The sequence below is a fragment of the Meles meles genome, chromosome 19, assembly GCF_922984935.1.
Source record: "Meles meles chromosome 19, mMelMel3.1 paternal haplotype, whole genome shotgun sequence".
Lineage (NCBI taxonomy): Eukaryota > Metazoa > Chordata > Mammalia > Carnivora > Mustelidae > Meles > Meles meles.
The window spans coordinates 40,425,719-40,438,008 of record NC_060084.1 but is presented as its reverse complement, the minus strand read 5'-3'; the positions used below and the strand labels follow the sequence as shown (position 1 = coordinate 40,438,008).

At 43.6% G+C, this 12,290-nt stretch overlaps 1 protein-coding gene across 1 annotated transcript in view; it reads right to left on the bottom strand.

Annotated features, from left to right (window-relative positions):
• TDRD12 (tudor domain containing 12) overlaps positions 1-12,290 on the bottom strand; it is a 66,677-nt gene that overhangs the window by 14,881 nt on the left and 39,506 nt on the right. Inside the window, exons 15-22 of the mRNA XM_045987902.1 lie at positions 11,582-11,738; positions 10,954-11,081; positions 9,156-9,347; positions 8,803-8,931; positions 7,623-7,740; positions 6,885-7,024; positions 6,529-6,749; positions 4,117-4,216 (exon numbers count right to left, since the gene is read on the bottom strand). Coding sequence (XP_045843858.1) covers positions 4,117-4,216; positions 6,529-6,749; positions 6,885-7,024; positions 7,623-7,740; positions 8,803-8,931; positions 9,156-9,347; positions 10,954-11,081; positions 11,582-11,738 — 1,185 coding nt within the window. The remainder of the gene's footprint in view (positions 1-4,116; positions 4,217-6,528; positions 6,750-6,884; positions 7,025-7,622; positions 7,741-8,802; positions 8,932-9,155; positions 9,348-10,953; positions 11,082-11,581; positions 11,739-12,290) is intronic.

Below are 12,290 nucleotides of genomic sequence, written 5' to 3'. Positions count from 1 at the left end.
AGATTCCTTATCTTCAGAGAAATGCAAATAAATATCCCTGCAAATGCTACAGGGTGGCAAAAAGTAAAGACTGAGAATATTACATGTTGAGAATGTGGACCTCCGGAACTCTCATATGCAGCACTGGGGAGAATGTAAAATGGCACAAACTGTTGGGCAGATTCTTAGAGACACACATATACACACACACACTCTCTCTCTCTGTCTCTCTCTCTTTCCCTCTCTGACACAGCATTCCAACTACATCTCACCCAAGAGAAATGAAGCCATAGGTCGAAAAAGACTTGTAACACAAGACGCTCAGAGCAGCCAGAAACTGCAAACAACCCAAATGTCCATCCACTTGAGAACAGACAGCCAAACCACGGCACATGCTTGTAATGGGATCCTGCTCAACACGAGAAAGACAACACAGGTGAATAACAGAAATCAGACTTAAACGATGACATACTGTATGATTCCATTAATATGAAAATCTAGTAGACAAAGCTCCAGTGGCAGAAAGCAGGTCCAGTGGCTGCCAGGAGTGGGGGCTGGGATGAGGACTGACCGCAAGGGATAAGGAGACACCTTTCTGGGATCATGAAAATGTTCATATCCTCATTGTGGTGGTTACATGATTTTATGTACTTACCAAAACTCAACAAATTATACACTTCTAAATAGTGATTTTTATTGTATGCAAACTGTACCTCAATACAGCCAATCAGAAGTGGGGGTCTGATTCTACAGGGTCTGGGACGGTGGCCGCGGTGAAGTGTCACATGTTTTGACTCTCTCTGAATCTCCAAAGACAAAGCAATGAGACAGTAAAACCAAACACCAGGGATATACTCTGCAATGGAACTGACAAAATTACCCACAGATCCCCAAATAAAAGCAGATGAAGAAACCCAAAGAGAAAATCTAGGTGACCTTGGGTTTTGTGATGACCCTGTGGGCAGGCCAAAAGCATGATCTGCGAAAGAAACAACTGGAAAGCTGGATGTCATTAAAATTAAAAACTTCTGCTCCACAGAAGAATATAATGAGAACAAAAAGACAAGCCACAGACTGAGAGACAATTTTTGCACAACATATTTCTGATAAAGGACTAGTGTCCAAAATCTACAAAGAACCCTTCAAACTCAACAATAAGAAAACAGACAACCCAATTAAAACATGGGCAAAAAAACCCTGAACAGACCACTCACCAAAGAAGACAAAAGGGTGACAAGAGCATGAAAAGATGCCTAGCATCAGCAGAGAATTTAAAACAATGAGACACCCCTACACACCTGCGAGAACAGCTAGAATCCAAAACACTGGCCACATCAAATACTGGAGAGGGCTGGGGTGACAGGATCCCTCGCTCTCTGCTGGCTGGAACGCAAACGGTGCCGCCAAAACAGGCTTCCATGAGTCAACAATCATACTTCCTGGTATCACCCAAGAGAGTTGAAAACTCATGTGTCCACAGAAACCTCCACAGGAATATTTCTCCTAGCCTTATTCATAACTGCCAAAACTCATAAGCAACCAAGACGTCCTTCAATAGGTGAATGGATCAACTGGTCTACTCAGTCTATTCAGCAATAAAAAATCACCCACAAAGACACAAGACGACGTGGAGGAACCTTAAATGCATATTGCTAAGTGAGAGAAGCCAGTCTGAAAAACCACATATTGTATAGTTCCAAATACATGACATTCTGGAAAAGGCTTTACAGTGGTAAGTGTCGGTGATGACCAGTTCTGGGGAAGAGGGGCATGGGGGACTTTCGAGCAGTGTTAAGAATTATGTGACACCATCATGGTGGACAGGTGTCACTACCATTTGGCAAAATCCCCAGAATGTGCACTACAGGGAGTGAATCTCAATGTAAACTATAGACTTTAGTTAAAAATAACATATCAAGAGGCGCCTGGGAGGCTCAGTGGGTTAAAGCCTCTACCTTCGGCTCCAGTCATGATCTCAGGGTCCTGGGATCGAGCCCCGCATCAGGCTCTCTGCTCAGCAGGGAGCCTGCTTCCTCTTCTCTCTCTGCCTGCCTCCCTGCCTACTTGTGATCTCTGTCAAATAAATAAATAAAATCTTAAAAAAAAAAAAAGAAAAGAAAAAGAAAATGGATGCAGGAAAATTTTATAAATAAATAAATAAATATCAGTTAATTTAAACAACAACAATAACAAAATAGCAGATGAACAAAACCCAACCAGATCACAAAGACTGCATGGTGTCACTGTCTGATGGACCCAAACACAGAAGTCCATGAGCAGCAACAAGTACTCACTAGAAATATGGGGCTGGGGTTGGGGGGGGGGCAGTGGGACAAGAGCAGCTGAGCCTGGAGGCTTTCATCCACTGCAGCAGCGGCCGAAGCCTGGAGTCTTGTGCAGTCTCAGAACCATCCACCCAAAGACACCAGAGATGAGGGAAGAGAAGTGTCAGACACGAGTAGGGGAGGGAAACAGGGCCAGAAGATCTTAACAATCTCAAAAACTAGGTCTCCTACTTTTTAAATAAGAAACAACAGGAATGAGAATTCTGAAATTAATTAAAAGTCACCCTGACCCACATCTCCTTCTAAAAGTTAAGGAAAATATATTTTATCTAAGAAGAGCCATAATAGGATGCCTGGGTGGCTCAGTCAGTTGAGCCACCGCCTTTGGCTCAGGTCATGATCCCAGAGTCCTGGGATCAAGTGCCACATGGGGCTCCTTACCTGGCGGGAGCCTGCTTCTCCCTCTGCCTGCTCTGCCTGCCACTCCCCCTGCTTGTGCACACTCTCTCTCGCTGACAATAAATAAATAAATAAAATCTTTAAAAAGAGCCATAGCGAACTATCAAAGTCAAATCCCATATTAAATCATACCAAAAAAGAGAATAAGGAGAGTAACAATCCTACAGATAAGAGCCACTAGAAAAGATGTAACCACAAGACAGACTAAAACTGTACCCTTCCATTTCAAAACAAGCTACCTTTCTTCTCGTTAATTAAGAAAATAATGGGACACACGGTTGGCTCAGTCAATGGAGCATAGGACTCTTGACCTCAGGGTTGTGAGTTCAAGCCTCATGTTGGGTGTAGAGATTACTTAAAAAAAAAAAAAATCTTAAAAAATAAAATGTAGGGATGCCTGGGTGGCTCAGTGGGTTGAGTCACTGCCTTTGGCTCAGGTCATGATCCCAGAGTCCTGGGATCGAGTCCCACATGGACTCCTTGCTCGGCGGGGAGCCTGCTTCTCTCTCTGCCTCTGCCTGCCTCCCTTCCTGCTTGTGTGCTCTCTCTCTCTCCTCTCTGACAAGTAAATAAATAAAATATTTTAAAAAATTTTTTAAAAATGTAAGATACATATATGATAAATGGTATGTACAAAACAACAATATAAATTTTAAAAAACGGAAATGAGGTGACAGAACGAGGGAGAGAGAACGGTGCAAATGAGCAGAACAGATCTGCCTTAGGGAAAAGAGAAGGCAGAAAGGAGAGCAATCTTGGACTCAAGAAGAAAGGAAGTAGTATCAAAAAGGATTCAAAGGAAAGTGACACTCTTAACTTAGCAATTTTATCTGCATTTCAGAAATTTCCTCAAAGGAATAATCACGGATGTTGTGAAAAGATGTGTGTGCTATCACTGCAGTATTTTTAGTGGTCCCCACCCCCAGATGAAAACAACTTTCTGAAACTATAACTACAAAACCCTTTAACTGTTGAAGTATTTATCTATTTTCCCAATTTGACCTTGGTTTTCTCTTAAAATAAGGCACCTTATAAGGATCCACGGCCTACTGTCAGATTAATGGTGGTTCATTAAGAGCGTCATTATGGTTCTGCTGCTTAAGAATGAAGCATGTTCAGGGGCGCCTCCATGCTCAGTCAGTTGAGCGTCTGACTCTTGGTTTCAGATCAGGTCATGATCTCAGGGTTCTGGGACTGATCCCTGTGTCGGGCTCCACACTCATTGTGGGGAATCGTTTGAGGATTCTCTCTCCCTCTCCCTCTGCCTCACACCCCACACTCACGTGCTCGCACCCTTGCTCTATCAGATAAATAGAGCAATCTAAAAGAAAAAGAATGAAATACATTCATTAAAATGACCACTTATCATTGAACAGAGTGCAGCAGAACTTACTTTGATATATCCAAATGTTGGTAGGGCTTGGTTGGATAACTTCCTTGGCATGTCTATTTCTGGATTAACGTGGTGTCTATCAGGACAGATCCTTTTGTCTCTGAAAAAAAAGTAACTGGATTTTAAAAACAAAAATAAGACAATAATTTTTTTTAAAGATTTTATTTATTTATTTGACAGAGATCACAAGTAGGCAGAGAGGCAGGCAGAAAGAGAAGAGGAAGGAGGCTCCCCGCTGAGCAGAGAGCCCAACACGGGGCTCAATCCCAGGACCCTGAGACCACGACCCGAGCCGAAGGTAGAGGCTTAACCCACTGAGCCACGCAGGTGCCCCGACAATAATTTTTAACATGAATTTTAAACTATTCTTCAGGAAAATGAATCTATAATTGAAATCAGAGGATCTTCATTCTAAATAATTTAAAATAACCATATTAAATAAATAATTCAGATGACACAACATGCACATTAGTGAAAAGAGGTCCTAAATTTAATTAACACGAAATAAACTTAAAGAGTTACTCCATTATTTCTCTAGACATTCTGTAAATGAACAAAATGTACTTGAAAACAAAGACTCCGAATCAGAAATTTATCACAACTACCCAAAACAAAGGCTAATAATTAACATCTAAATCAGAAGTCATTCTGTAACCCAAACTGAGAAATAAAGCTTTGGTTTCAAAAGTCAACAGCATAATCAAAATCGCCACTAATAACGTCTTTAATGTCATAGTTCAAAAAGGTCATGTCAATAGTTATCTTAAGAGGGAACTCAATCTCCTCCACACACATCAGACATCTCCTACCCAGTCCCTGTGATCGCTGATCAAGTATTGGCATCATGTCTGCATCAGTGAGAAGGCCCCCATGACTGCTGATATCCACACTCTCCAAACTGGTTTACAGCATCAACACACGTGCTCTCAAAAGCCACGTATTGTTTCTGAGGAAACTGACAGGCCTATTCCAAAATATATGTGGAGATGCGGCTGACTTAAATTACTTAAAACACTTAAAATTACTTAAAAACAACCTTGATGAAGAGCAAAGTTGAAGAACTCACATAGCAGCTTCCAGGACTCACTGGAATACAAACTACAGTGAGAAAACGCAGTACCAGCGTAGGACAAAGAGACCAATGGAACACAGAGAGTCCAAAAGTGGACCACACGCTATCATCTGGTTTATGTCAAAGGCACCAATTCAGGGAGAACACAGCGACGTTTTAAATAAAGGATACCGGAACAAGTGACTATCCACACAGGAAAAAGTAATACTGGCCCCGTATCTCACACTCTACACAAACACTAACTCACCCTAGATTACACACTTCAGTGTGAGAACAGTCTATAAAACTTCCAGAAGAAAATACAGAAGACTGTCTTCATGACCTAGAGATCAGCAAGTATTTCTCCCCTAAGGACACAAAATAACAGCAACCAGAATATACTTATCAAAATTAAAAGGTCTATTCATCAAAAGACTCCTAAGAGTGAAAAGGCAAGCCATGGACTGGGAAGAGATCTTCTCAAGGCACACCTCTGACAAAGCAGGATGAAATCTAGAATGAATAAAGTACGCCAACAAACCAGGAAGAAAGAGGGTAACACCCAATAATTTCAAAAATGAGCAAAAGACCTGAACAAGCACTTTAAAGAGGATGGTCAAATGTCCCATAGGCATGTGAAAAAACACTCATTATTATATTACTCGGAAAACAAAGATGGAAACCACAGTGTGCTGCTACGCCCCCGGGACCACTCTGTCGGGGAGGGTGTGGGGCCATGCGGCTCTGTTACCCGCTGCTGATGGGACTGTGAAACAGTCACACACCTCTGAAAGCTTACATGTGTGCTCACCCTGTGGCCCAGCAACCCCACACCAAAATCTATACCCCAAGGAAACAGGTGTACATTTCTGCAAAAAGACACAGCAGCTTCATCCGTAATAGCCAAAAGCTGGAAACAATTCACAGGCCCATCACCGGAGACCAGAAACATACACTGTGTTCTATGTATTCAACACAATCCCGCACCACTAAGTAGACAGGTAAATTAATCCATCCGAAGCACGTAGGAACATAGAGGAATGTCGCAGACAGTAAGCTGAACGAACAATTCCATTTACATAATGTTGGGAAACAGGCAAAGTTCATCAGCATGGATAGATAGTGGGAGGGCGGTTACTTCTGGGGGGGGCAGGTTGGGAAGGAGTCCCCCAGAGGTGGGCGGCAGCGTACATCCTGTGTACACATGGAAAGGTCATCCAGCAATAAACATATCACTACGCACTCTACTGTACATTCCAATTTTTTAAATTAACATATAATGTATTATTTGCCCCAGGGGTTCAGGTCTGTGAATCATCAGGCTTGTTACCTTCCAGTTTTTAAAAAAATGACTGGCTTACTTGCAAAAACCAAACGCCTTAAGATATGGACAGAGAGGCCTTCTGGCTTTTTTATCTTCCTTGGCTTCCAGAACCCCCGCAGTAAACTCATACAGCTCCGACGGAATCTTGGCATCTGCCCGCTCCAGGTAACGCAGGACGCCGACCACGTGGCACGCGTTCCTCTCCGTCAGCAGCAAGACAGATTTGGTCTTCTTATCCGCCTGTTCTGCAGGAGAACCCTTAAAATCGGGGGGGTGAATAAAGGCAACAGGTCATCCACCCCAGTCTAAATGTCAAAACTTTGTGGATTCTGAATTTGTCATGGTGCAGAAAATACCAGCAGAATACTTAAAGATCATGAAAGTTCATCAAACCTGCTCGATGGAACTCTGAAAATGATCCGACATGCAGTACAGGCGTCCACCAAAAATTTTGGGGGAGGAAGGAAAGCTGAAGTGAATCACACACGTGGCGTCAGTGATGGCCAGGAGCGGTATGCAGTCATCCGTCAAGGCTGGACAGAAGGGTCCGAGAGTCACCAAGGAGGCTGCGGTCTTCCCGCACTTACTACAGAGCAATTCCAGGAACTGGACTTCAACACAGTTCTCTACTGCATCTCACTTTTTAGATGCCAACAAACTTTTTCATTTTTTTTCCCCAAAACACCACAGCCCAGTGATGAGGTTCCAGAGAAAAGTGGCCTCCCTAATTTTAGCTTGGAAATTGCTTCTTTCTATGACAAATCCAGGCTGTCCATCCACCTTTCACTTCTTTTATACTTTCTGACTTTTCGATCTCTAACACTGCACTTTACAACCGTCGGTGACAGATGTCATCACAGGCACACACACGTTCACGTTCCGGCCGGAACCCCAGGGCGAAGGCCTACCCTCACGGCTACTACACTCAGAGGTCCGCAGGCCCCTGCCTTTGCCTCAACACCAAAATCTTGGCAGAGCTTAACCTTCACTTTGAAATTAACATTACTAATAAATTATCAGTAAATCTGGGAAATGATGAGATATTTGGACATGAGCTATACAAACAAACGGAAGACATGATACCTATTAGCTCAACCTTCTCTAAATTGAAGTAGAAATTAAAACACTTACCTAAGACAATGTGAGAGCCAGAACTTAACTTCTTCTTCCACTGTTCTAAAACACTTTTTAAATTAAAAACCACTTCTTTATGCATTTTCAAGCAAAATATTGAACTGCTTTCTATAACCTAAAGACAAAACCAAATAGGCCCGTTCACAGTCAGGAACATAAACTTGAAATTAATTACTCCATCAACAATTATCAGTATAAGACATTTAAAATTATCTGCGATGGTATTACCTCATTGATCTACAACTTTTAAGAACACGATGACTGTAAACGGAAACAAACATATTTCTAAAATTCTATAGTTTGTTTCTAAACACTTGCTCAGGTGAAACCAATTTTGGACAACCATTTTCCTTCCTTTTCAAATAACGCGTGCACCCACACGTGTGTGTATGCATACGCACGTACACACACACCCAACTTATGTGCCAGCACGCCCCAGGCAGTTCCAACACCTCCGCTTCATCATCGCTGAAAGGTGGCTGCACTACTGATTTATATATTTTAAATTTTTTTTATAGAATCTTGTTTTCAAAAGATTTGAGAGAGAGAGAGAGCGCGCACATGTTGGCGGTGATGGGGAGAGGGGGGACAAAGGGCAGAGGGACAGGGAGACTCTCACGCAGACTTCCCCAGGAGCGTGGAGGCTGACACAGGGCTCGATCTCAGGACCCTGAGGTCAAGACCTGAGCCAAAACCAAGAGCTGGAAGCCTAACTAACTGCACCACCCAGGAGGCCCTGATTCTTACATTTTAATTTGTATTTGGCTTCATTTCTACATTTTACTATCCATGCAGATTTAGATTATTTAAACAAATCTGTCACCAGCTTAGTGGCTTTTCTGGCCACACGATCTATCTCTTGGTGTTACTGTCTCTATGTTTTTAAACAGAGGATAGAGAAGTCGCTGGCATTTCTTTATGAACGGAATCAATTCAGTGACAAAACACAAGGTACTGGCCTCCTTGGGGAAGACCTGCTTGGCTCCCTGCTCAAGGACAGGCCTCCCGCTGTCCTGTTTCATTGCTATGCAAACTCCACAGCCCAGGCCTCTTCTGACTGACTGACTAACTGCTAATGTCTTACCCCCTGTCAAATACTTAACTACCGGTAATTCTCGGATGATTTCGAGATTCCATCATGGTTTAAACAAATAGTAAGGACACTGTATGGGCTCACCTTACACACGGTTTCTGTTTCAGCTACAGAACCAGTGAAGATCAAGGTCTTTTCTGCTTGACTTGGAATGAAATCTAGAGTCTGGAGTAAAGTAGAGGTTTTTTCACATTCTAGGCAAAGGTGCACTACCTGGTGATGAAATATGGCAACAACGTGGTTTTAAAGACACATTCCAGGTGCACCAGTTTCACTTTTCATCGGTAACAGATCTTAACAGAAAAGTGTACAGAAAATCAATATGAGGTTATTGTGCATGAGATTAAAGCTGTACTGTTTCAGGAGGTGGCCACGAAACCAAGGCTCCTGGCCTGTGTCCATCAGCCCCCACCTCCCATTCGCCCACGAGCCTGTACCTGCTGGACGCTGCCATAGAGAGCAGCCTCTTCCATGGCCGTGACCACGATGTAGGGGTCGTTCATGAACTCCTTGACCAACTGCTCTATGTGTCCGCTCCAGTGAACGCCCACGGCAACAATCTGATGTGGTGCAGATTCCCTTTCTTCAATGTCAATATTTTTTTTTAAATTATCTAATATAGCAAACATCTAAAAAAAAATAGAATTAATTCCACTAACATTTCAGAAGGGGATAATAAATGGTTGAGAGAACATAATCGGTAAAGAATTGTACACTTTCTGTTCTCAGAGTGGGGGAAGGCCTTTCCAAACAAAAGAGAAAAACTAAAAGGAGAGAATGTTAAATACAAACACAATCAAACACGAACAATATCTGGGTGAATGTGTAACACATATAACAAAGCATTAACATCCTTATATTAAAAAGGTCTACAAACAGGTTACAAAAAGATAATCCTGCCAACAGAAAATAAGCAAAGAAAATGAACATGTATGCCCAGAGAAGAACTGTACAAGTGGCCAGTACGAACGCTCCGCTTGACAAGTAATCAAGGAAATACATGAAGCTCACGCAAGATGTCACATTTAACAGGCCAACTGAAAATGAGAGCTGGCCTAATGCTTTCCCCTGCCCGGGGCATGGGGCATGAGGCGTGGCAGCAAGCTGTCCATGGGGGTCTCCGCTTTCAGGAAGGCAACTACACAGTGCAGTATACTGGATATTAGCTTTGCAAATCAGAACTGAGGCTTTAGAGACATTCACAAACCCTGCAGAGGTCCACACGGTCAGTAAGCAACAAAGCCTGGACTTGAACCTGGGGATATCACTGCTGCCAAATGAAATGCTTGTGATCATCCTGTTACACTGCACCCAAGAAACACCTTCCTGTAAGAGTTCATAGTCTGTGATCCATTAATCCCCTCTTAGAAATACACCCTAAGGGAAATGTGCAAAAAAGACCTATGTTCTTTAGAGACACACACACAAATGATGCTAAATGTCCAAAAATCGGAGCATTTTAAAAAGTTATGTTATGCCCACAGGATTCCACACTGGCCTGTGGCCAGCAAAGAATCACACTGCAGGACACCACTTACTGAAAAATACAAGTTATAAGCTAGCCATAAAATAAGGCCTGATGCTGTTAGTTCTGCGGATCAACTGGAATTATAAAGGGGATTTATAATTATAAATTATAACAGGAATTACAAACAGGGATTATTCCAAAACAGGAACAGTGATTACCTCCAAGAGTAACACAATGGATACTGGGGCTTTTCAAGTATTTTTCTCTATGCCCTAAATTTTCTAGAATAAAACTTACTGCTTCCATAATCATAAAAATATCAGTACTTTAGAAAACCTCGCCAGAAAAGTTTTGCTCTTCAAAGAGAACTTTAAAATTTGGGAAGGAGGAGGGATGCTGGGTGGCTCAGTCATTAAGCATCTGCCTTCGGCTCAGGTCATGATCCCGGGGTTGTGGGATCGAGCCCGTCAGGTGCCCTGGTCAGTGAGAAGACTGCTGCTCCCTCTCCTTCCCACTCACTCATGCTCTCATTATCTCTGTCACTCACTCTCTCTCAAATAAATAAAATCTTAAAAAAAATTGGGGAAGGAAATTTCAGACAAACTCTCTTCAAAATTATAAAAGTTAAATGGAAAATCTTCCAAGATTAACTGGCATCCCGCCCCCCCAATAAACACGTCCTCTCCTGATTCCTAAAGGCAGGTAAGCCCTCAGTCACATACACGCTTATTTGAGTGATGGCGACTTCGGATGGATGCCGCGCTTACCTCCTCACTAGCTTCAGAGAACAGCACCTCTACCTCATCCAGGATGAGATGACAGAGTCTAAGAAACAACAAGCTCTGGTATCTGAGAAGTCTCAGGAGGCTGTGGGGGGTCGTAACGATGACCTCACCTACGTGTGGAAAGAGAAGATGATAAACATTCAGGTTTTCCACAGGTTTTCCCTCACACTTCCTTTGCTAAGATGCCACATACTTCTGGACCTGCGGTCTAATGGCACACAAAGTGGTTTTTCTTGCTGGGGGGGGGGGGGGGTGCGGCCTGCTGGTCCAGGCCAACACCTGTCCTTATCTAACACCTGGGTTCCCACCAGTGTTTGTGCTCCAGAAAGGCAGGGGCGGGGGCTCCGTCGACATCTAATGAACAGGAGGTATTCGATAAACAGCCAGTGGGTAAAGGAGATCATGGCGTTTTTTCATCAGTGAAACGGCTTTGAGCCAAGGTCCAACCTTCATCCTTCTGTGCCCGCCCATAAGGGACAGTGAGGTCCCACCTGTAGCGGGATAGGTGACACCATCGCACAAGCCCTCGCCCCATCAGCAGCGGCGCCTGACTGGCAGGCCTCCACTGCCCTCTGCAGGGAAAACCAAACAGCTTGGAAAGGATGCTTACACCCCCTTGGAAGCTTCATGTTTTTGGCTTCATCTTTGTGGAGTCCAATTGTTAACAACATGGGATGAAGAGGCCTGGAGGACGTGCTATAGTCTTCCAGTAATTCAAAAATGAACTGAGCCTTTTTCCACCCAGGGCACACGATGACTGCCAGAGGCTGCAAAGACAAATTCACATAATTTGGGGCAAAAGTTAGGAACTGAACCTAGTGTATGCTGAAGCATGCAGACCATGTCCTGGCACAGGGGAAGCACTACCTAACTCGCTTGCTATCGTCACTGTCCTGGAGGTCAGAAAAGATATAATTTCATTAGAATGGATTTAGACACACGGACTCAGATTCTTCTAGAGCTCACACCAAGCATTTTACAAATATTAATTCATTGTGTCTTTAAAAGACTCTCCCAGGGTAGGACCTATAATCACCTCACGTCACAGATGCGGGGTGTGAGGCACAGAGAGGTAAAGTTAGTTGCCCAAGGCCGCACAGCTAATAGCTGGGAGCAACAGGATCTGAACCAGGTGGTCTAGCTCCAGGGCTCCTGCTCCCAGGGACCAGGCGAACTAACTGCCTCCTGAAAGGGGCTTTAGAAAAGGGCATCACTTCCTTAGGGGGTATCTGAGGGCAGACCGCACACTGTTATCTCCCGAGGGCGCACAGCCTGCCAAACAGCCTCCCGGACACATGCCCTCGATGGGCTGCAGACCA